The sequence below is a fragment of the Triticum dicoccoides genome, chromosome 5B, assembly GCF_002162155.2.
Source record: "Triticum dicoccoides isolate Atlit2015 ecotype Zavitan chromosome 5B, WEW_v2.0, whole genome shotgun sequence".
Classification (NCBI taxonomy): domain Eukaryota; kingdom Viridiplantae; phylum Streptophyta; class Magnoliopsida; order Poales; family Poaceae; genus Triticum; species Triticum dicoccoides.
The window spans coordinates 46446376-46473049 of record NC_041389.1 but is presented as its reverse complement, the minus strand read 5'-3'; the positions used below and the strand labels follow the sequence as shown (position 1 = coordinate 46473049).

Sequence of the window (26674 nt, the reverse complement as noted above, 5' to 3'; positions counted from 1 at the left end):
ATGCACTTTGTTAAATTGATGAGATGTTCAATAAATTTGCTCTCATGGTAATAAGAATTCGTATTTTGTTCTTAATCTGAATGTGTCATGTACTTCTAACATGCATTGGTATTGTTGTATTTGGCATATTTTTCTTTAGGTTCTAGTTGCTTAGCTTTAGCCCTAGGCTTCCAGAAATCCTGGCTCCACCTCTGCAACCAGAAACCATGTTCAACTCAAGATTTGATATGGACCATGGCCATATTTCTAGCAAGATGTCACTGCCACATGTCAAGCATAACATTTCGTGCTATACTGACAATATCTTTGTTCTAGCTTGCTATTTGATACCAGATATTTTAAGTTGGCACCTCGCTTTTTCTCCATATCATTCATTTATTTCGTTTGTACCCCTTTTTCTTTCTTATCAGCAACACGAGAGGATGGCACAAATCACCCACAGAAAAAAGAGGATGGTACAAATGTATATGTGAGTGTTGATTTCTTAATGTGTATGCTTAATGCATGAGTGCTTCAAACATTAGCATATCCCTAATGTTATCCGGCGACTGTTCCCTGGGAGGAAAACCCCAACGACCCCCCTCATAGCCACATGCTGAGGATCTGACGGTGGCATTTTTGGGATGAAAAATGCACTACGAAATGCCATGTTTTTTTTTTTTGTCAAAATGCCACCCCCCACAATCGCAAATGCCATGCATGGCTATTGAAGTCCTTCTATTTTGATATGTCTACTACTACATAGTAATTTAGTACTTTTGTGGCATGTAAATTTTCTTTCCACTTTAGATATCATTTCCTTCCTATTTTTAGTTTTAGATCATTGTTTAATTTTGTTTTTCGGGGATGAATCTTGTGCCATCACCAAGGAGCCTATTTCCTTGCACCAGGATTAAAAGTATAATGGGTATACCCATGCATCTCAATTTAGTAGGGATATCCCATCTACCATCTAGTTAGTGGAGCTCTAGTTAGAATAGTGTATGTACATCCTTATCTCCGCATACACCCCTTTTCGGTACTGAATTGTTTTAGCCCTGGAAATTTGAAGAAACAAAAGTTGGCCTGAAGCTCCTCTGCAATAAAGCTATTAGCTGTAGTAACTTCTATATTCACACGGATGCAGATTCAATGCTTCAAAATGTTTTTGAAAGTAGCATTTTTGGAGTACCGATTTTTATTTTATTTTTTTAACACGCCTTCTGGGAATGTGATTCCATGACGAATTTTTGCAAGCAAAACCTTTGTCAATGTTCGTAAAAAAAATCAGATTTTTTGATTTTTTTTTTTCAATTTTACTGTCCACCCGAGCTCATTTGAGCTGAGGCTCAGAAACTCTGTGTCCTGAGCCCATGTGAACTCCCTTTATCAAGGAATGATTTTTATTTTATTTTATTTTTTCCAAGAAAAAGATGAAATTCATAAGATACTTCAAAAACAATACTGCTAGGAAACAAATAAAAGATTGACATGACTGAACCGATTCCACCTATAGGATGATGAAAACCAATGCAAAAATCAGCACGATACTAATACAATAGATTGTGAATTGGATTAACTCCACGCCAAGAAAAATGGAATGAAGAGATCTCTATATCATAAAGGTTACACTTACTTCCAGGTAACAACATTACGTCCAAGTCCAGATAAGCTGAAACTACCATAATAGTCCAGGTAAGTCCATAGTCCAGCATGGGGTGTAAGCCTACGACTTGGCATTACTTTATCAAGGAATGATCGACAGTTATTATGAATCAGAGGGAGTATTATTTTAGTTTTTCCAAGCAAGAAATGAAATTCATAATAATCTTCAATACAATGTGCTGGGAAACAAATAAAAGATTGACATGACTGAATGGATTCCACCTATAAGATGATGAAAACCAATGCAAAAATCTGCAGGATATACTAATACAATAGATTGTCAATTGCCTTAATTCCACACTGAGAAAAATGGAACACAGAGCAGTTTGAGATTAGCTGCAAACTAGACATGCCTACGACTTGACATTACTTACTTCCAGGTAAGTCCATAGTCCAGCATGGGGCGTAAGGAAAAGAGATCTCAATGAAGGAATAGTAGTGCTCCATCTCACCCAAGTATCGAACCTTGGAGCTATTCAAATGATATGCAACCGTTGCACTATTGTGGTCATGAAACAAGACAATTTCCTTGTAAGGGTGAAATCCAAGACATTCAAGTTGAAGAGGGGTTTCATAGGCTTCATTGTCAGGGTTGTACTTCTTAGGCCAGCCTGCAGTGCTGAGAACATTTTCATCATCAGAGTCCCATTCAAAATCATCTTTCTCTACTGCTTCGTTGTATTCAGCTACAAGTTTAAGGTTGACATCATTCTTCAACAACAACTCTTTCTGATCATCCGACTGTGAGATCCATGGACCTTCGTCAATATGTTTCTCAAAATACTCTCTCCATGCTGGCTCCAGGTTTATTTCATTCTTCAAAACCCAGTCAATCAGACCACCCGATTCATACAAAAACCAAACCTGAAATGTGCATCTTCCATTCTTCAAAACACAGTAGACCCCTTTTTCCGATTTTCCTAGACGAGATAGCGATCTGATGCCTCCTTTTGGCAACTCAATTACTTGGTACTTATCACTCGACAAGTTTATTCTACAAAAAACGAAGCACCCACAAAGATCAATTGCCAACATAATCATAAGCATGATCATTGAGTGTCCGAGTATGAGTAATACCTCAGAAGAAAACCACCGTGTATTTGCCTAAAAGGAACGTAAAGTGACCCCTGCCAGTAAGCTGCGTAGTACAAATTTTCATCAGATTTCGGATGTGATTTCACATCGTCAATTGTTCCGGCAGCATCCCCTTGTCGCATGAATGACCTCTCTTCCCAACACTCTGTCTTGGATGAGAAAACATACATGGTATACGGCGAAGGTGGCCACTCCATACTGCAGGCCATGTCATCGGGTACATCACGGGGAATACGAGGAATGAAGAATACCTCGTAATGTGGCGATATGGTAGGGTCATATGCGAGGTAGCGATTATTGTGGCAGCGCCCGCAATCCCCATCGGGCGAGCACGCGCACGGCAGCCGGGGCAACGGCGCCCACTGCCGCGTGGCGGGATTGACCACCGTGTCGTTCTGAATCAAGAGGAGGCCATTGCAGTAATCCCTCATCTCCCCCGCGTACATCCCATAGTCGGGATCCTCTTCGAGGTAATCGAGCCTGCTGGTGATGTAGCGCGCCGTTGAGCGGCGGGCGAAGAGCATCGGGGCGTCTATCGTATCTTTGTCCCAGATCACCGCGTCCACGGAGAGCGGGAGCAGGTCCGCGCGCAGCAGACGGTGGTGGTCGACGGTGGCCCGCCAGGACGTGCAGACGCAGCGGGATGCGGCGAGGCTGCGCGGCGGGAGGTGGCGGAGGATGTCGACCAGCACGTCAGTGCGCTCCATATCCATGCCGACCGTCAGACACCGTCGTGGCCGGAGGGGGCAGATCTGATCGGTGTGGGGGTGGGCGCGATCGGAGGTGACCGGCCGCGGCGTCGCCTCTGGATGCGTCGTCAGCCTTGCCCCCGGCGACGGCAGCACGGCTGCAGCGGCGCGAGGGACGACGGGAAGGCGGCACCGGTGGCGCGGGGCAGGGGAGAAGCGCCGGCGGCAGCTCCAGGCGAGGTAGTCGCAGGGCAGCAGCGCGCCGGAGCAGAGTGGCGGCGGCTGTTCTTCTGTGAGGATGGAACGGCAGTGCTCAGGCCGTCCACTCGTAACCCTACCGCACTGCGTATTTCCAGGCTTTTTCTTTATACTATATAGTAATAAAATAAACTACCCCTATATATTTTGAGGCCTGTTCGGCCCATCAAAGGAGAAACAAACATGACTGGATGAAATGGGCTGCAAGCAATTTATGGGATTTTACATTAGGGCCCTATTGCTATCTCCGACTTACTACTAAGATTTTTTTTTGTCTCTTACACAAACAAGCGCGAGCAGCCACATGAGCTACCTGTCGTTTCTGATTATTATTAAAGGCAAATACTTAAGGCTGGTTGTAATGGGTAGTATCATAAGTTAGTATCATGCATATGATACTAGTCTATGATACTACCTTTTTAATGCATAGTATCATATGGTAGTATCATATATGACTTTATTTATTGCCATGCATGACACATACTATTGTAGCATTTATTATGATACAGCATCATGATATGATACTCAACCCTCTCTTACTTCATTTAATTCTATGCCACCTCATCAAAGTTGTCTAGTTGGCATGCATAATACTAGCTATGAAACCAGCCTAATAACAAGGCCGCAACGCTATTTTATTACACAGAACCATTCATCTACTGCCCTCCGTTCCATAATGTAGTGCCTATAAATTTTTAGAAAAATCAAACCTTACAAACTTTGACCAAGTTTATTGAGAAAAACATTTACATTTAGAATGACAAACATATATTGTTAGATTCATCGTAAGATATATTTTCATATTTTATATATTTGACATTGTATATATAAATAGTTTTCTCTATAAACTTGATCAAAGTTTGTAAAGTTTGACTTTATAAAAAATCTATAGAAACTACATTATGGAACGGAGGGAGTATCACTTAATTTTTTCAAATATTTAAAAAAAATAGTGATTTTGAAAAAAGTTCTTCATTTTGGAAGAAAAGTTCACAAAGCTGAAATAAGTTCATCGATTTTACAAAAAAGTTCATCAAATTAGAAAAATGTTCATCATTTATTTTAAAGTTCATCGATTTGAAAAAAGGTTCATCAATTTTGAAAAAAATCATCAGTTTTGAAAAAAAAAATCATCAATTTGATAGGAAGTTCACAATTTTGAAAACAAGCTCACGAAATTGAAAAAAAAAAGTTCACGCACTTAGTAGACAAGAAGAAAGAATGGCAAAAAGAAAAAAAACCGTTTCCAAGAAAAATGAAAAAATAAAAAGAAAGGACAAAGAATAAAAGGGTGAAAAAGCTCCAAGGAAACATGAATAGCTGCGTCGGCCTAGTGGCCACGGCATCTCGCGACGCGCTCTCTCCGGACGACCTCTTGGCCTGGCAGAGGAGGCGATGACCTATCCTTGAAAGTCACTGATGCCTCTGGATGCGTCGTCAGCCTTGCCCCCAACGACGAACTCGGCCGGGACGACGGGAAGGAAGCACCGGTGGCGCGGGGCAGGGGAGAAGCGCCGGCGGCAGCTCCAGGCGAGGTAGTCGCAGGGCAGCGCCGGAGCAGAGTGGCGGCGGCTGTTCTTCTGTAAGGATGGAACGGCAATGCTCAGGCCGTCCACTCGTAACCCTACCGCACTGCGTACTTTTTCTTTATATATAATAAAACAAAATACCCCTATATATTTTGAGGCCTACCCGGCCCATCAAAGGAGAAACAAACAAGACTGGATGAAGGGTGCCCCTATGTATCGCTTTGAGCGAGACAGGGGATGCGCTTGCGTCAGGGCGAGCCCAAGACGAGCCGCCCCAGCCACGGGGGAGCCACAACATGTGTTTTTTGCTTTTGTTTTCTGTTTTCTGTTTTCATTTTTTGTTATTTTCTATTTTTTTGTACTTTAAAATATTCATTATATGTATATATTAAAAAAAACACTTCAGAAACACATCATGTTAAATAAGTATTAAAAAATATTGAACAAGAATTTGAAATATGTTAAACAAGTATTTAAAAATGGTAAGTAAGTATTACAAATGTTGAACAAGTATTAGAAAAATATTGAATAGGTATTAAAAAAATTGAATGAGTATATGAAAAATGTTGAACAATTATTTAAAAAATGTTGAACAAGTATTTGAAAAATGTTGAATAAGTATTAAAATTTTGCAGATAGTAGCTAGATAGAACAGATCGGAATAGGAAGACAGTATGAAGCCAATTATGAAATCAGAGAGAATGTCTTCACACAATGAAGTCTAACATGGCAACCAATCAATGACTTCACGAAGCTAAACAGAAGTAAGGGTGAAGTGATAGAATGAGTGGCTTGACAAAGACAAGGATTTGGTAGACCAGTTTTAGTTGCTGTGACAACTGTACATCTGGTTAGGGAGGCTGAGATTGAACTCAGAAGACCGCGTCTTCACCTTATTCCCCTTGAGCTAAGGCCTGATGTCTACTACATAACCTTCTTCTTGTAGACGTTGTTGGGCCTCCAAGTGCAGAGGTTTGTAGGACAGTAGCAAATTTCTCTCAAGTGGATGACCTAAAGTTTATCAATCCGTGGGAGGCCTGGGTTGAAGATGGTATCTCTCAAGCCACCCTGCAACCAAATAACAAAGAGTCTCTTGTGTCTCCAACACACCCAATACAGTGGTATATTATATAGGTGCACTAGTTCGGCGAAGAGATGGTAACACGAGTGCAATATGGATGGTAGATATAGGTTTTTGTAATCTAAAAATATAAAAACAGCAAGATAACTAATGATAAAAGTGAGCACAAACGGTATTGCAATGCGTTGAAACAATGCTTAGGGTTCATACTTTCAATAGTGCAAGTTCTCTAAACAATAATAACATAATTGGATCATATAACTATCCCTCAACATGCAACAAAGAGTCACTCCAAAGTCACTGATAGCGGAAAACAAACAAAGAGATTATGGTAGGGTACGAAACCACCTCAAAGTTATTCTTTCTGATCGATCTATTCAAGAGTCCGTAGTAAAATAACACGAAGCTATTCTTTCCGTTTGATCTATCATAGAGTTCGTACTAGAATAACACCTTAAGACACAAACCAACCAAAACCCTAATGTCACCTAGATACTTGATACGTCTCCAACGTATCTATAATTATGAAGCATTCATGCTATTTTATTATCTGTTTTGAATGATTATGGGCTTTATTATACACTTTTGTATTATTTTTGGGACTAACCTATTAACCGGAGGCCCAGCCCATATTGATGTTTTCTTGCCTATTTCGGTGTTTTGAAGAAAAGGAATATCAAACGGAGTCCAAACGGAATGAAACCTTCAGGAGCATGATTTTTGGAACGAACATGATCCGGGAGACTTGGAGTTCACGTCAGAGAAGCTTCGAGGAAGCCACGAGGGTGGGGGGGGGAGCACCCCCCCTACTGGGCGCCCCTATCTCGTGGGTCCCTCAAGCGTCCCCCGACCCACTTCTTTCACCTATATATCTCCATATACCCCGAAAACATCAGAACAGAAGATAGATCGGGAGTTCCGCCGCCGCAAGCCTCTGTAGCCACCAAAAACCTCTCCGGACCCTGTCCCGGCACCCTGCCGGAGGGGGTGATCCCTCACCGATGGCCATCTTCATCATCCCGGCGCTCTCCATGACAAAGAGGGAGTAGTTCACCCTCGGGGCTGAGGGTATGTACCAGTAGCTATGTGTTTGATCTCTCTCTCTCTCGTGTTCTCTCTATGGCACGATCTTGATGTATCGCGAGCTTTGCTATTATAGTTGGATCTTATGATGTTTCTCCCCCTCTACTCTCTTGTAATGGATTGAGTTTTCCCTTTGAAGTTATCTTATCGGATTGAGTCTTTAAGGATTTGAGAACACTTGATGTATGTCTTGCCGTGCTTATCTGTGGTGACAATGGGATATTCATGTGATTCACTTGATGTATGTTTTGGTGATCAACTTGCGGGTTCCGCCCATGAACCTATGCATAGGGGCTGGCACACGTTTTCGTCTTGACTCTCCGGTAGAAATTTTGGGGCACTCTTTGAAGTACTTTGTGTTGGTTGAATAGATGAATCTGAGATTGTGTGATGCATATCATATAATCATGCCCACGGATACTTGAGGTGACAATGGAGTATCTAGGTGACATTAGGGTTTTGGTTGATTTGTGTCTTAAGGTGTTATTCTAGTATGAACTCTATGATAGATTGAACGGAAAAAATAGCTTCATGTTATTTTACTACAGACTCTTGAATAGATAGATCAAAAAGGATAACTTTGAAGTGGTTTCGTACCCTACCATAATCTCTTCGTTTGTTCTCCACTATTAATGGCTTTGGAGTGACTCTTTGTTGCATGTTGAGGGATAGTTATATGATATAATTATGTTATTATTGTTGAGAGAACTTCCACTAGTGAAAGTATGAACCTTAGGCCTTGTTTCCTACCATTGCAATACCGTTTACGCTCACTTTTATCACTTGCTACCTTGCTGTTTTTATAATTTCAGATTACAAAAACCTTTTTATCTACTATCCATATTGCACTTGTATCACCATCTCTTCGCCGAACTAGTGCACCAATACAATTTACCATTGTATTGAGTGTGTTGGGGACACAAGAGACTCTTTGTTATTTGGTTGCAGGGTTGCTTGAGAGAGACCATCTTCATCCTACGCCTCCCATGGATTGATAAACCTTAGGTCATCCACTTGAGGGAAATTTGCTACTATCCTACAAACCTCTACACTTGGAGGCCCAACAACGTCTACAAGAAGAAGGTTGTGTAGTAGACATCAAGCTCTTTTCTGGCGCCGTTGCCGGGGAGGCTAGGTAAACGGCACTCACACCCCGTCAACTAAGCTCTTTTCTGGCGCCGTTGTCAGGGAGGTGAGTGCTTGAAGGTATATCTTTAGATCTTGCAATCGAATCTTTTTGTTTCTTGTTTTATCACTAGTTTAGTCTATAAAATAAAACGAAAAAAATGGAATTGAGTTTGTCTCATACGCTTCATCTTTTTTAATATCTTTCGTGAGAATGATGGTAAGGAAAATTGTGCTCAAGTGATAGAAGAAGAAATCTATAAAATGTTTGTCACTAAATCTTTGAATGATGAGCATGATTGCAATGTTGTTAGTATGAACTCTTTGAATATCCATAGTACTAATGATGATTGCACTAGTTATGATGAAAATGTCTCCTATAAGCATGTCGATTTTTGTGGAGTGAATTGGGTTTGCAAGTACACACCAAATAGATAAGATAGATATTGCAAGAAGCATAAGCATTTAGAAACTAAATGGTTGCAAGAAAGGCTTAATGTGAGTGCTAAAAATTTAAAATATCTCCGCCGTACTTGTGAACTTTGCAATGAACATGGTCATTTAAATCTCCGATGCAAATTGTTTCATGATCGAATCGTGTCCAAAAATTATGATGACTTGATTTCCCTTGCGCATTATAATGAACTTAGTTTGCTTTTGGGTTATGAAGAATTGAAACATGCAACTAAGCTTATTCCAGAATTTAACCTTGAGAAATTCCTTGATATTGATCTAGAGAAGATTTATATGTATTGTGCGGTGAATTGCATTGAAAATTCTTATATTGCCAATTACCTAAAGAAAAGAAAGCAAATAGAAGATGAAGAGAATACTAATGAAAGGGAAGAGACTTCCCAATATCCTCCTATTATTTCTTATGATGAATCAGGTAACGAGGAGGAGCTTTCTATTCAACCAATCTCATCAATAAGGAGCTCAAAGAAGAGGGTTGAACCCACACATAATGTGAAGAAGAAAAGGAAGAGAAGGAGCAGCAAAGGTAAAAAGGTATCCCTCCCAAATGATGTTGCTCCTACTACTCATTGTGATGATGATAATTTGTATACTATTGGTGCTATCCATACTATTAATGATGAGAGTGATTATGCTTATGATATGAAAAGGCCCAAGCTTGGGGAAGCTATGTTTGATGAGGATGAAATATTTGAGAATATATTTGCTGAAATTAATGTTTGTCTCAAGCTTGGGGATGCTACGTTTAATGAAGATGATATTTTTAGACTCCCAAGTTTTGATATGCAAAGTTGTTATGATGATAGCATGCATCTTACTATGATGATTATATTGATGAAAGTGGGTTTGGAAGAGTTTCAACTTTAGGAAGTAGTGATCCCACTATTTTGGAGGGTGTTGAATCTTATAATATTTATGAAAGTGGATTTGGAAGAGTGTCAACTTTATTTAGTGATGATTCCACTATCTTGGAAGAGGTTTCAATCGATTATGATGAGAACAAAGTTGCTAATTATGATAATTATTGTGATAAAACTTATGCTATAAAAAGTGGAGATGATTATATTTATAAAACTTGTCATGATTATGATTACCCTTTTTCTGAACATTACTCTTTTAATGTGGAAACAATTTATAGTATTCAAGTCTCTTATGATACTCCCACCATTCCGAATGAGAAGAAATTTGCTTATGTGGAGAGTAATAAAAATTCTATGCTTGTAGATCATGAAAATGATGCTTTATGTGCTGGTATATTATTGAATTCATTCATGATGCTACTGAAAATTATTATGAGGGAGTAATATATGCTTGTAGGAATTGCAATAATATCATGTGCTTAAAGTTTTGAAGTTATGCTTGTTTTGCCTTCCTATGCTAGTTGATTATTGTTCCCATAAGTTGTTTGCTCACAAAATCCCTATGCATAGGAAGTGGGTTAGGCTTAAATGTGCTAGTCATATGCTTCATGATGCTCTCCTTATGTTTCAATTCTTATCTTTTATGTGAGCATCATTGAAATCATCATGCCTAGCTAGGGGTGTTAAACGATAGCGCTTGTTGGGAGGCAACCCAACTTTATTTTTGTTCTTTGCTTTTTGCTCCTGTTTAGTAATAGATAATTCAGCTAGCCTCTGGTTGGATGTGCTTTTATGTTTTAATTAGTGTTTGTGCCAAGTAGAACTTTTGGGAAGACTTGGGTGAAGTCTATATGATCTTGCTGTAAAAAACAGAAACTTTTGCGCTCACGAGATTAGCCGCCATTTTTTTACTGGCGAGTGCTTTTAGGTTGATTCTTTTTGCAGATGATTAATAGACAAATTCCTCAAGTCCATAAATGTATTTCAGTATTTTTGGAGTTACAGAAGTATTCGAATGATACAGATTACTACAGACTGTTCTGTTTTTGACAGATTCTAATTTCTATGTGTTGTTTGCTTATTTTGATAAATCTATGAGTAGTATCGGAGGGTATGAACCATAGAGAAGTTTGAATACAGTAGATATTACACCAATATGAATAAATAATGAGTTCATTAGGTACCTTAAAGTGGTGGTTTATTTTCTTTTACTAACGGAGCTTACGAGTTTTGTATTGAGTTTTGTGTGGTTGAAGTTTTCATGTTTTGGGTAAAGATTCGATGGACTAGGGAATAAGGAGTGGCAAGAACCTAAGCTTGGGGATGCCCAAGTCACAACAAGGTAATATTCAATGACAACCAAGAGCCTAAGCTTGGGGATGCCCCGCAAGGCATCCCCTCTTTCATCTTCGTTCATCAGTAACTTTACTTGGAACTGTATTTTTATTCACCACATGATATGTGTTTTGCTTGGAGCATCATTTTCTTTAGTTAGTATTTGCTTGCTGTTATTTAGAATAATGTTTTGCATATTTATTTTCAATGAAAATGTCAAGGATATACTTTACCATGCTTATCTTGCAAGTATACATGTTGCTGTTTCAAAACAGAGAGTTTACCGCTGTTGCAAAAATTCCCTAGAAAAGTCAGAGAAGGATATAATGTTGAATCTTTTTGCATAATGAGATTTGATAAATCTTATACATCATAGTATTTTTCTTATAATTTTTGGAGTTAGGGAAGTATTGATACTCTTGCATTCTTTACAGACTATACTGTTTTGGTAGATTGCTGTTATGGTTGCTTTGTTTGCATATGCTTGCTTGTTTAATGATTCTATTTGAGGATAGGAGTATTAAATATGCAGAGACATTTAGTATGCAATGTTGAATAATAATTTTAGTAATTTGTTACAGTAGAAAATGATAAGGTTTTTGCATTGGTTTATACTAACTTATCTCACGAGTTCTTGTTGAGTTTTGTGTGGATGAAGTTTTTGAGATTTAGGGAAACCGTGATATAAAAGGAATTAAGGAGACACAAAAGCTCAAGTTTGGGGATGCCCAAGGCACCCCAAGATAACATTCCAAGAAGTCTCAAGCATCTAAGCTTGGGGATGCCCCGATAGGCATCCCACCTTTCTTCTTCAACAATTATCAGTTAGTATCGGTTGAGCCTAAGTTTTTGCTTCTTCACATGAGTCGTGCTATCCTTGAAATGTCATTTTGTTTTGTTTTGCTTGTTGTTTAAATAAAATACCAAGATTTGCAATTCCTAAATGAGGGAGAGTCCTCACATGGCTACATAATTATTTAACTACTCATTGATCTTCACTTATATCCTATGAGTAAATGGTTGAATGAGTTGAATATCGTAAATATGAAATTATTTATGTTTCATATGCTTATGACATGGGGAGTAATGACTTCACATCTAAGAAGTAGAGGTTGTAATTTTATTTAAGGTTAGCAAGCATTGTATTGGTCATTTGAACAATTCATGAAAGAATATTGAAGGAAGAGAGATTTCACATATAAATATACTATCTTGGACACCTTTTATAATTGTGAGCACTCATTAAGTATGACATGCTAAAGAGTTGATGTTGGACAAGGAAGACAATGTAATGGGTTATGTTTTCTCACATCTCAGTTAAAGTACATTGTCATGGATCATTCAAACATGTTGAGCTTGCCTTTCCCCCTCATGCTAGCCAACTTCTTGCACCAAGTAGAGATACTACGTGTGCTTCCAAATATCCTTAAACCCAGTTTTTGCCATGAGAGTCCACCATACCTACCTATGGATTGAGTAATATCCTTCAAGTAAGTTATCATCAGTGCATGCAATAAAAATTGCTCTCTAAATATGTATGACTTGTTAGTGTGAAGAAAATAAGCTTTATACGATCTTGTTATGGAAGCAATAAAAGCGACGGACTGCATAATAAAGGTCCATACACAAGTGGCAATATAAAGTGACGTTCTTTTGCATTAAGATTTTGTGCATCCAACCATAAAAGCGCATGACAACCTCTGCTTCCCTCTGCGAAGGGCCTATCTTTTACTTTATGTCTTTTACTTTATGCAAGAGTCAAGGTGATCTTCACCTTTCCCTTTTTCATTTTATCCTTTGGCAAGCACCTCGTGTTGGAAAGATCCTGATATATATATCCAACTGGATGTAAGTTAGCATGAACTATTGTTGTTGACATCACCCAAAGGTGAATACGTTGGGAGGCAACACTATAAGCCCCTATCTTTCTCAGTGTCCGATTAAAACTCCATAACCACAAGTATTGCGTGAGTGGTAGCAATTGTAGAAGACTATATGATAGTTGAGTATGTGGAGTTTGCTAAATCAAAGCTCTAACATAGACCCTTCCTGAAAATAAGATGAATTGTAATTGTTTGATGACTAAGAATGAAGTTTGCTAGTTTTCAAGAAAGTTTATGGTCTATGCTTTAACATGTGAATAGATTGTTACTTGATCGTGAAAAGTTTTATGACATGAACTACTGTTATGACATATAAACATGCTAGTAAAGGTGATTGAAATTATCATTGATCAAACTTGTGCACCTACTAGCATTCACACTTCATAAATTCTTTCTTTTATCATTTACCTACTCGAGGACGAGCAGGAATTAAGCTTGGGGATGCTGATACGTCTCCAACGTATCTATAATTTATGAAGCATTAATGCTATTTTATTATCTGTTTTGAATGATTATGGGCTTTATTATACACTTTTATATTATTTGTCACTCTGATTATCGGAGAGGTATCTCTGGGCCCTCTCAGTAATGCACATCACTATAAGCCTTGCAAGCAATGCAATTAATGAGTTAGCTGCGGGATGATGCATTACAAAACGAGTAAAGAGACTTGCCGGTAACGAGATTGAGCTAGGTATTGAGATACCGACGATCGAATCTCGGGCAAGTAACATACCGATGACAAAAGGACACATATGTTGTTATGCGGTTTGACCGATAAAGATCTCCGTAGAATATGTAGGAACCAATATGAGCATCCAGGTTCCGCTATTGGTTATTGATCGGACACATGTCTTGGTCATGTCCACATAGTTCTCGAACCCGTAGGGTCCGCACGCTTAAAGTTCTGTGATGATCGATATTATGAGTTTTTGTGTTTTGATGTACCAAAGGTAGTTCGGAGTCCCGGATATGATCACAGACATGATGAGGAGTCTCGAAATGGTCGAGACGTAAAGATCGATATATTGGACGACTATATTTGGACATCCAAATGGTTCTGGGTGAAATCGGGATTTTACCGGTGTACCAGGAGGTTACGAGAACCCCCCGGTAAGTGTATGGGCCTTATTGGGCCTTAGTGGAATAGAGGAGGAGGAAGCCTAGGAGCCCCCCGCCCCAAGCCCAATCCGAATTGGGTGAGGGGGCCAGCCCCCTTTCCTTCTTCTCTCCCTCCTCTTTCCTACCTCTCCTAGTCCTACTTGGAAGGGGGGAGTCCTACTCCCGGTGGGAGTAGGACTCCTCATGGGGTGCGCCATAGGAGGCCGGCCCCCTCCCCCTCCTCCACTCCTTCATATACAGGGAGGGGGTGATACATCTCCAACGCATCTATAATTTTTGATTGTTTCCTTCTATTATATTACCCGTTTTGGATGTTTATGGGCTTTACTTTACACATTTATATCATTTTTTGGGACTAACCTACTAACCGGAGGCCCAGCCCGTATTGCTGTTTTTTTGCCTATTTCAGTGTTTCAAAGAAAAGGAATATCAAACGGAGTCCAAATGGAATGAAACCTTCGGGAGCGTGATTTTGGAACGAACGTGATCCAGAGGACTTGGAGTGCAAGTCAAGAAGCAGTCGAGGTGGCCACGAGGGTGGAGGGCGCCCCCCTACTAGGCGCACCCCCTATCTCGTGGGCCCCTCGGGCGTCCACCGACCTACTTCTTCCTCCTATATATACACACGTACCCCGAGAACATCAGAACAAGCCACGAAAATCTAATTCCACCGCCGCAACCTTATGTATCCGCGAGATCCCATCTTGGAGCCTTCATCGGCGCTCCGCCTGGGGGGGGGGGGAATCAACCACAGAGGGCTTCTACATCAACACCATAGCCTCTCCGATGAGTTGTGAGTAGTTTACCACAGACCTTCGGGTCCATAGTTATTAGCTAGATGGTTTCTTCTCTCTTTTTGAATCTCAATACCATGTTCTCCTCGATCTTCTTGGAGATCTATTCGATGTAACTCTTTTTGCGGTGTGTTTGTCGAGATCCGATGAATTGTGGGTTTATGATCAAGTTTATCTATGAGAAGTATTTGAATCTCCTCTGAATTCTTTTATGTGTGATTAAGTTATCTTTGCAAGTCTCTTCGAATTATCAGTTTGGTTTGGACTACTAGATTGATCTTTCTTGCAATGGGAGAACTGCTTAGCTTTGGGTTCAATCTTGCGGTGTCCTTTCCCAGTGACAGCATGGACAGCAAGGCACGTATTGTATTGTTGCCATCGAGGATAAAAAGATGGGGTTTATATCATATTGCATGAGTTTATCCCTCTACATCATGTCATCTGTCTTAATGCGTTACTCCATTCTTTATGAACTTAATACTCTAGATGCATGCTGGATAGCGGTCGATGTGTGGAGTAATAGTAGTAAATGCAGGCAGGAGTCGGTCTACTTATCACGGACGTGATGCCTATATAGTATATACATGATCATGCCTATATAATCTCATAATTATTCGCTTTTCTATCAATTGCTCGACAGTAATTTGTTCACCCACCGTAATACTTATGCTATCTTGAGAGAAGCCACTACTGAAACCTATGGCCCCCGGGTCTATCTCTTATCATATAAGCTTTAAATATACTTTTATTTGCATCTTTTACTTTTCCAATCTATATTATAAAATACCAAATATATATTTATCTTAGCACACTATCTCTATCAGATCTCACTTTCGCAAGTGGCTGTGAAGGGATTGGCAACCCCTTTATTGCGTTGGTTGCGAGTTCTTTGTTTGTTTGTGTAGGTGCGTGGGGCTTTTGAGGAGCCTCCTACTGGATTGATACCTTGGTTCTCAAAAACTGAGGGAAATACTTACGCTACTATTGCTGCATCACCTTTCCTCTTCAAGGAAAACCTACGCAAGCTCAAGACGTAGCAAGAAGGATTTCTGGCGCCGTTGCCGGGGAGGTCTTCGCTCAAGTCAAGACATACCAAGTACCCATCACAAACTCATCTCCCTCGTATTTACATTATTTGCCATTTGCCTCTTTTTTCCCTCTCCCCCACTTCACCTTTGCCGTTTTATTCGCCCTCTCTTTCCCAATATCCTCTCTCTTTCGCCGCCTTTTTGTGTGCTCGTGTGTTAAGTTAGTTTATTTTCGTTGCTATGGCTAGTCCTTTGTCCGCTTCTTTGTCTCCCGAGTTTGAAGTTCTTCACTTCAAGCAAAGACAAGGAGAAAACTTAAAAGATGCTTGGTATAGGATGATAGAGTCTTATCGTAATTGCACCTTAGAGGTGAATTTCAGGATTTTACTTTGCAATTTTTATGTTGGACTAGATATGTCCCATAGATAACTCTTGGATTGTATTGCCAAGGGTAATTTTATCAAAATTTATCCTAATGTTGCGCATGGAATCATAGAGGGAATAGTGGGAACACTATCTCAAAAAGGTGGAGCACAATCTACCCAAGTAGAGACACAAGTTTTTGGAAAGATTTGCGAAATAACAAACATCTTACAAAAGTCTCTTGAACCCCTCAAAAGTATTAGTGGACATCTTCACCGCATGAATATGTTGATTACCCTTTATAATAAATGGTTGGATGCTTTAGATCTAAAAATTTCCGAATATGAAGGGAAACGTAAAGAACCTCCCGGATTCAAGCATGATTACGCTAAGAAATTGAAAATCAAAGATGGCACTACTTAGATCTATCCTCGCTTTTATGCCTAGCTAGGGGCGTTAAACGATGGTGCTAGTTGGGAGGCAACCCAATTTTATTTGTGTTTTTTGTTTTTGTTTCTGTTTAGTAATAAATCTTGCATCTACCTTATGTTTAGATGTGTTTTTATGTTTTAATTAGTGTTTATGCCAAGTAGAACCTATTGGATAACCTATGGTGATAGTTAATTTGATTCTGCTGAACAATAGAAACTTTGCACACACGAAAATAATTTTAGTAATTCAGAGAAACGTGATTTTGGATTGACTCTTTTTTTCTGTATATCAATAGAAAAATTTCCCAGGACTTCCTATTTTCGTAGGATTTTTAGAGTTCCATAAGTATTCGAGGGTTACAGATTGCTACAGACTGTTCTGCTTATGACAGATTCTGCCTTTCGTGTGTTGTTTGCTAATTTTGATGCATCTATGGCTAATATTAAGTGGTATGAACCATAGAGAACTTGAAATACAGTAGTATTAACACCAATATAAATAAATAATGAGTTCATTACAGTACCTTATTGAAACACCCTCGATGCGACTATAGCTCCCACGTGTCGAGGCACGACTTAGAGACATAATCGCATTGAAGGCATATGTCGCAAGTGAGGTAATCATCACACAACCCATGTAATACATAAGGGAAAGAGATACATAGTTGGCTTACAATCGCCACTTCACACCATTACATGAATAAACATTACATCAATCAAATACACTCATGGTCCGACTACGGAACCAAAATAAAAGAAGAACCCCAAATGCGACAAAGGTCCCCGATCGACCCCAACTGGGCTCCACTACTGATCAACTAGAACGAAACAACACAAAGGACAAGGTCATCATCGAGCTCCTCCTGAGCTTGGTTGCGTCATCTGCACGGACTCATCGGCACCTACAAGCTGGTTTTGGAAGTATCTGTGAGCCACAGGGACTCAGCAATCTCACACCCTCGCGATCAAGACTATTTAAGCTTATGGGTAAGGTAAAGGTATGAGGTGGAGCTGCAGCAAGCGACTAGCATATATGGTGGCTAACATACGCAACTGAGAGCGAGAAGAGAAGGCAAAGCACGGTCGATAAAAGTATGATCAAGAAGTGATCCTGGACTACTTACGTCAAGCATAACTCCAACAACCGTGTTCACTTCCCGGACTCCGCCGGAAAGAGACCATCACGGTTACACACGCAGTTGATGCGTTTTATTTCGGATCTGGTGTCAAGTTATCTACAATCGGACATTAACAAATTCCCATCTGCCTAGAACCGCAGGCACGACTTTCGAAAGATTATACCCTGCAGGGGTGTCCCAACTTAGCCCATGACAAGCTCTCGCGATCAACGAAGGAATAGACCTTCTCCCAGGAAGACCCGATCAGACTCGGAATCCCAGTTTACAAGACATTTCGACAATGGTAAAACAAGACCAGCAAGACCGCCCGATGCGCCGACAATCCCGATAGGAGCTGCACATATCTCGTTCTCAGGGCAACACCGGATGAACACTACGTACAACTAAAACCAGACCTCGAGTTTCCCCGAGGTGGCGTTGCAAGTGGCTCTGGTTCGGACCAACACTTAGACAAGCACTGGCCCGGGGGGGGCTATAATAAAGATGACCCTCGAGAGAGTGACTCCCAAGGGAAAAGTAGGTGGTGGTGAGGCAAATGGTAAAAGTCAAAGTTGGGCCTTGCTGGAGGAGTTTTATTCAAAGCGAACTGTCAAGGGGGTCCCATAAATCACCCGACCGTGCAAGGAACGCAAAATCCGGGAACATAACACCGGTATGACGGAAACTAGGCCGGCAAGAGTGGAACAAAACACCAGGCAAAAGGCCAAGCCTTCCACCCTTTACCAAGTATATAGATGCATTAATTATATAAGATATATTGTGATATCCCAACCAAAATCCTGTCCAGCATGGAGAAATCTTCAACTTCACCTGCAACTAGCAACGCTATAAGAGGGGCTGAGCAAGCGGTAACATAGCCAATCAACGGTTTGCTAGGACATGGTGGGTTAGAGGTTTGACATGGCAATTGGGAGGCTGGCAAGCAAATGGTAGGCATCGAAGCATTGGCATAGCAAGAGCGAGCAAACTAGCATAGCAAAGATAGTAGTGAATTCGAGGGTATGATCATCTTGCCTTAAATCCCGCAAGGAAGAAGAACAAGTCCATGAAGAAGACAAACGGACGTAGACGAACGGTTCCTCACAAACGCGACGTTGTCGGAAACAACCCGAAGAAGCACACCGGAATGAAGCAAACAACATAGTAAACAACAAACACATCAACATGGCATGAAGCACAAACGAGTATGATGCATGTCTGGTTTAAAGAGGCACGGCATGGCAAAATGCACAAGCAATCCTACAAATTAAGTGGAGCTCAATATGCATCGGGATGCATATTGACAGAGCACCACATCAATTATTTAGTTTGATCTCGTTTATGTACCCAACAATATTACATGTTGATTAACATGGCAAGAGGTGAAGCAAATGTAAACTACCTATCTAGTCAAGGTTAAATGAGGCCGGAAGCAACGAACAACAATTCCGGAAACTCCTCATATGCATATATTAGGTTTGGTACTGTTCTGCCCTAAACATAATTTTATAGTTTTTAAACATGCAAAGTAAAGCCACCATGTTAAACTAGGCATTTTTCTACCCCATTTACATATAAAGTTTGTTAGATTTGGAGCTACGGTTATTTAGTTATGAATTAACTCATTTTAACATGGCATAGGAGAAAATTAATGCAAACATCATTTTAGACATTTCAAACATGGAAGAAAGTTGGATATTATTAATCTACACGAAATTCTGAGCAAGTTTCATATATAACTTATTTCAAACCGATGCACGGTTAGTGAGTTATTAAATGCATGAACTAGGGGGACTATTCTGCAAAACTGCAATCTCTGGAATATTAGACAAAATCGCAGGACGAGAAAAAAAACATGATCGGGCTGAAACTGGGCAAGCCCAACAGAGAAAAAAATAGAGGAGGGGGCGCTGGGGGTCGGCTCACCCTGGGCCTCGGCCCATCTGTAGAGAGAGGCCGGCGGATCTGGCGAAGGAAGCTGGGGAGGAGGCCGAGCGAGGCTGGACCGCGGGGAGGAAGATTGGGCCGGCCCACGCGGGCGCGGTCAACGGAGGGAGCTGGGCTGGATGCGGGGGCACGGGCAAGCTGGGCCTTCGGGAGGGCGCGGCCCACGCGGAAGGTCGACGGCGACGAGAGGAACCAGCTAGATCGGTTCCTCCTGATCCATGGCGATGGCGGCGATGGAGGATTCCGGCAGGGTGCGGCGAGGTAGGGAGGCCAAGGAGCACCGGATCTGGTGGGGCTCGGCTCCCCGGGGCCGGATCGAGGCAGAGGCGAGATGGACGGCGGCTGGGAAATGAAGGGGCGACGGGGGCGGACTCCGGCGAGGGTCGATGATGACCGGAGCCAAGTCCGGCGCTGCACTGCGGCGGCGCGAAGCGCCCGAGGCGGCGGGGACGAAGGAGAGGCGCGGCGGGGAGCCTCGGGCCCGGGAGGGCCTGTGGCGGGCCTCGCGGGCTCTGCGGCGTGGTGCGGCGAAGTGGGCACCGAGCGGACAGATGGTGCACGCTGGTTGGCTAGTGGCGGCGGCGAGGTGACATGGCAGCCTCTGGTTGGCTGGAGCGGCGTGGAGGGGCGTGGACATGTCCGGTGAAGGTGGGGATTTCGTTCGGCGGCGCGGATCTGAGAATTTTTAGGGTTAGGGGAAGAATGAACCACGAATTTCGGAGGGGGGTTGTATATATAGGCATAGAGGGAGCTAGGAGAGTCCAAATGAGGTGCGGTTTTCGGCCACGCGATCGTGATCGAACGACCGAGATGATGGAGCAGAGTTAGGTGGGTTTTTTGGCCAAAATGGAAGGGTGTTGGGCTGCAACACACACGAGGCCTTTTCGGTCCCTCGGTTAACCGTTGGAGTATCAAACGAAGTCCAAATGGTACGAAACTTGACAGGCGGTCTACCGGTAGTAAACCAAGGCCGCTTGGCAAGTCTCGGTCCAATCCGGAAATGTTAAACCCCCACACAAGAAAGAAAGGTAGAAATGACCACCGGAGGAGAACGAAGCGCCGGAATGCAAAACGGACAACGGGGAAAATGCTCGGATGCATGAGACGAACACGTATGCAAATGAAATGCGCATGATGACATGATATTCAATGCATGACACACAAGCAATGACAAGGCAACAACAGCGAATAACTAAATGACATCGGTCACATCGGTCTCGGGGCGTTACAACACTGCACCACTACGAGAGGATCTCGTCCCGAGATCTAGAATGGCACCGGAGGGACAACAGAAAAGAAAGAGAAGAGGTAAAACTAAGTTGCTTCTTTGGCAAACGAGTGAAACCACGAACCTTGAGAGGTTGAACAAATTGAAAGAAAGAAAGAACACAACAGAGTTGAACGAATTGGAGAGCACTCCGTTAGAAAAGAGAAACAAGGAACATTACTAGAACCTTGTAGTTTGAAAGACATAAGAAAAGGGATTGCAATGGACAAGAAGTATAAGCAAGCACTCCGGTTGAAACGAGATGTACAAGGAATGATAAGGATCAATTACGACAACACTCCGGTTGGAAATGGAAGGTAAGAATATGAAGTTGGCAAGATGAAAGCACTTGGGTGAGACTCCGGTTAAAACAAAATAGGGAAGGAATAAGAATGATGTAATTTGGGCAGCACTCCGACTGTAAATGGAAAGAATTCAACATGAACTAGACAAAACAAGACGATGGGTCGAAGAGAGCAACATCACAATGCCTCCAGAACAAAAGTAAGAATGGAATGGGATGAACGAAGGGAAACATAACTCGAGGGAGCACGCTTACAACAAAAGCTAGAACGGAGTTGTTGGAAAACCAACAACGAAAAGAATAAGTTTGTAGTGGGCTTATGGAAAACATCTCAAAACTATGAGGTGAAATTCTGCCACTAATGGAAACGATATATTAGATTGATAACAAAAACTCCGGTAACAAAAGAATGATCAAACGAAAAGAATGAGAAGTTGAAGATACAAGGTGAAACCTTGTAAAGATTTAGATAGATCTTTGGAATGATAATTAGAGCTTGGAACTCCGGGAAAGAAAAGATGAGCATTTGAAACCAAGAAAAGTATGATGAGCCACTCCGGAAAACAGGAATTGAATAAACTCGATGAAACAAGAATAAGAATTACATTATGTTTATCCTTCACCAATTTAAATTGATGACAAACAATGGATTCGACACACTACTTATTCTCGTTGAAAGGATTAAGATAGATATAGCGTCAACTTGGAAAGGTCTTCCATGAACCACCGGTGGGATTTGGAAAACAACGAATGAATTGATATGATAAGAAAGAAGAAAAATCATGAACGAACCACCGGTAGGATTGGAACAACAAATGAATTGATATGATGAACCAGGAAGAGAGATCTTGAAAGAACCACGGTAAGAATTAAAAATGAACAAAGAAAAGATAAGGAAGACACCGGAAAGAATTAGCAAATGAATGAAGATGCTTGAGAGAATTTAGACCCATGAGAACAAAGAGATCACGAGCTGATTAAAGATCACTTGCACGAAGCACCGGTAAAATTGAAGAACGTGAGCTGAAAGCTGGGAATGAATAATATTTGAAAAGATGGATTCCGGATAAGAAATTGAGAAGACTCTTGAATTTGCTCCGGATAGTTGAAAAGAATTCTCACAGTCGAATATAATTATTAGAGGATGGCAATAGGCTAGAACCACGAGTCTTTGAGAGAACGGATAAGATAAGGAGGAAAAACTCTTCTTCGGTCTTCAAAATCTAAGAAATACGACGAGAAACACCACCATGAATTATTTAGACACTCCGGGAGAATCAAAAGCGAAGAGGTTGAGCCAACTATGGGAAGAATTTGAAAGATCTTGGAGAAAGGCATTTGACTGATGATAATTCATTCTTACGTCAAACTTCGAAATAAATTTTAGAATAGCTCCGGTAAAATAAGAAGAGTCAGGTAAGATCCTAGGAAAAGACCTGTGGGTTAGGGCCCACTCAAAAGAAACACCGTAGAAAAAATTTAAAAGAGAGAATGCACCGGTTGAATTAAATGGCTAGAATGAGATAACAACCTCGAGATATCTTGAACGAATTAGGAATGAAAATATGAATCTTCTGAGATATCTTCAGCACTCCGGAACAAAAGAATAGCGAGAAGTGAATTATTATGAGGTGCACCGGTATGAGAAGGTATTTGAAACGAGGAAAAAGGGATATGAGATCAACACTGAAAACTTGAATTGGTTCCACCGGAGAAGAAAGAGAATGAAAAATGATGAACTTGAGGTTCCGTTAGAATCTTCATGAGAATCACCGGGTAAGAACATTGAAGGAAAAGAATGGAGAGACTTCGCATCAATAAAAGGATACTTGAATAAGAAGTCCGAGTCCTCGAAGAAAAAGGGTGGGTGGGAGGGAAAAACAAAGGCAACATGGAGACGGATGAAACAAACACCATTGAGAAGAAGTGATAATAGATCTTGCGAATGTTGAAGTGATCGGATCCACTTGAGGAGAGACACACCGGTTAAAAGGGATTGAAAAAAACAATCTTGATGATCAAGAAGGATTAGTATTCACATAGGAGTATGAGAACACCGCTTAGGAAAGGTATGGAATCAACATTTGACTTCGAAGCAACTTGAATACCACAACTCAAAACAAAACAAATGATTGGCTTGCAGAATAAGCCGGAACAAACATATGATAGAGATTTCGTCCGAAGTTTTCGTGGTGGGGCCTACACGGGCTCGATCGTACAGCACCACCATGTACAAGGCAGTGCACATGACATACGAAGCATCCCCGAGTCGACATAGCCAAGGACTCTTTAAGACACAACGAGGCCACTGTAAAACCGACCGTGAATAGGCGGACCACTAGACGTCGAACCCCAATTTCATATCATACATCTGTCGAAAAGATATCCTAAGAGCTACTTGAATTCCCACCTATGAAACTCCCGAAATTTTCCGGTTATGCAATCAGGTGTTGGGGATACAGGGGAAGCATAATATCTCACCCAAACTAGCAAATCCTACATCCAGCTGTATCCATCCTTCAACACATAACCAAGAAACCTTCGGAAAGCATCTACCTCGACCTTCGAAAAGCATCTGTTATACAAGTTATGGCAATACTCCCGAACTCCCGCCCCAGTACTGGGTGGCGTCGAGGTTATCTCACCAACGAACTACATAAAAGAGATTTTCGATGTCGGCGTACTAAACTCAGGTATTCCAGAACTGCAACGATAAAATTATGATGACAACACCTCAGAGCTCAACTCCCCGGGACACTTCCACAAAACCCCTGACAGGAGGCACCAAGACAATGATCTCATCATAAAACCATCGGAACGATTCCAAGATACCCGCGTGATCCTAAATTTTTTTAGTGAAATTTGAGAAGAGAAGAGTCAAAACTCTACGTCGGGATGTATTACCAGAGCGATGAGGAGACTGGGGAGTAAAAAGAATTCCTAAACTCTCCGATATATAATTCCTAAATGACTCAAAACATTTTTCTAGACTCAACAACGGCTGCTAGTTCGATCAAGCAATGGGGCTCCTAAGGTCGGGGAAGGCTCTGATTACCAACTTGAAACACCCTCGATGCGACTATAGCTCCCACGTGTCGAGGCACGACTTAGAGACATAATCACATTGAAGGCATATGTCGCAAGTGAGGTAATCGTCACACAACCCATGTAATACATAAGGGAAAGAGATACATAGTTGGCTTACAATCGCCACTTCACACCATTACATGAATAAACATTACATCAATCAAATACACTCATGGTCCGACTACGGAACCAAAATAAAAGAAGAACCCCAAATGCGACAAAGGTCCCCGATTGACCCCAACTGGGCTCCACTACTGATCAACTAGAACGAAACAACACAAAGGACAAGGTCGTCATCGAGCTCCTCCTGAGCTTGGTTGCGTCATCTGCACGGACTCATCGGCACCTACAAGCTGGTTTTGGAAGTATCTGTGAGCCACAGGGACTCAGCAATCTCACACCCTCGCGATCAAGACTATTTAAGCTTATGGGTAAGGTAAAGGTATGAGGTGGAGCTGCAGCAAGCGACTAGCATATATGGTGGCTAACATACGCAACTGAGAGCGAGAAGAGAAGGCAAAGCACGGTCGATAAAAGTATGATCAAGAAGTGATCCTGGACTACTTACGTCAAGCATAACTCCAACAACCGTGTTCACTTCCCGGACTCCGCCGGAAAGAGACCATCACGGTTACACACGCAGTTGATGCGTTTTATTTCGGATCTGGTGTCAAGTTATCTACAATCGGACATTAACAAATTCCCATCTGCCTAGAACCGCAGGCACGGCTTTCGAAAGATTATACCCTGCAGGGGTGTCCCAACTTAGCCCATGACAAGCTCTCGCGATCAACGAAGGAATAGACCTTCTCCCAGGAAGACCCGATCAGACTCGGAATCCCGGTTTACAAGACATTTCGACAATGGTAAAACAAGACCAGCAAGACCGCCCGATGCGCCGACAATCCCGATAGGAGCTGCACATATCTCGTTCTCAGGGCAACACCGGAAGAACACTACGTACAACTAAAACCAGACCTCGAGTTTCCCCGAGGTGGCGCTGCAAGTGGCTCTGGTTCGGACCAACACTTAGACAAGCACTGGCCCGGGGGGGGGGGGCTATAATAAAGATGACCCTCGAGAGAGCGACTCCCAAGGGAAAAGTAGGTGGTGGTGAGGCAAATGGTAAAAGTCAAAGTTGGGCCTTGCTGGAGGAGTTTTCTTCAAAGCGAACTGTCAAGGGGGTCCCATAAATCACCCGACCGCGTAAGGAACGCAAAATCCGGGAACATAACACCGGTATGACGGAAACTAGGCCGGCAAGAGTGGAACAAAACACCAGGCAAAAGGCCAAGCCTTCCACCCTTTACCAAGTATATAGATGCATTAATTATATAAGATATATTGTGATATCCCAACCAAAATACTGTCCAGCATGGAGAAATCTTCAACTTCACCTGCAACTAGCACCGCTATAAGAGGGGCCGAGCAAGCGGTAACATAGCCAATCAACGGTTTGCTAGGACATGGTGGGTTAGAGGTTTGACATGGCAATTGGGAGGCTGGCAAGCAAATGGTAGGCATCAAAGCATTGGCATAGCAAGAGCGAGCAAACTAGCATAGCAAAGATAGTAGTGAATTCGAGGGTATGATCATCTTGCCTTAAATCCCGCAAGGAAGAAGAACGAGTCCATGAAGAAGACAAACGGACATAGACAAACGGTTCCTCACAAACGCGACATTGTCGGAAACAACCCGAAGAAGCACACCGGAAAGAAGCAAACAACATAGTAAACAACAAACACATCAACATGGCATGAAGCACAAACGAGTATGATGCATGTCCGGTTTAAAGAGGCACGGCATGGCAAAATGCACAAGCAATCCTACAAATTAAGTGGAGCTCAATATGCATCGGGATGCATATTGACAGAGCACCACATCAATTATTTAGTTTGATCTCGTTTATGTACCCAACAATATTACATGTTGATTAACATGGCAGGAGGTGAAGCAAATGTAAACTACCTATCTAGTCAAGGTTAAATGAGGCCGGAAGCAACGAACAACAATTCCGGAAACTCCTCATATGCATATATTAGGTTTGGTACTGTTCTGCCCTAAACATAATTTTATAGTTTTTAAACATGCAAAGTAAAGCCACCATGTTAAACTAGGCATTTTTCTACCCCATTTACATATAAAGTTTGTTAGATT

At 41.6% G+C, this 26674-nt stretch overlaps 1 protein-coding gene across 1 annotated transcript; it reads right to left on the bottom strand.

Annotated features, from left to right (window-relative positions):
• Window positions 1–1874: 1874 nt before the first annotated feature.
• Window positions 1875–3523, bottom strand: LOC119305131. Its single transcript, XM_037581737.1, has 2 exons — window positions 2722–3523; window positions 1875–2638 (listed from the first exon to the last, which is right to left on the bottom strand). Exons 1-2 carry the CDS (start codon window positions 3450–3452, stop codon window positions 2011–2013), a joined length of 1359 nt encoding a protein of 452 aa, XP_037437634.1. The 5' UTR covers window positions 3453–3523; the 3' UTR covers window positions 1875–2010.
• Between the last annotated feature and the right edge of the window lie 23151 nt (window positions 3524–26674).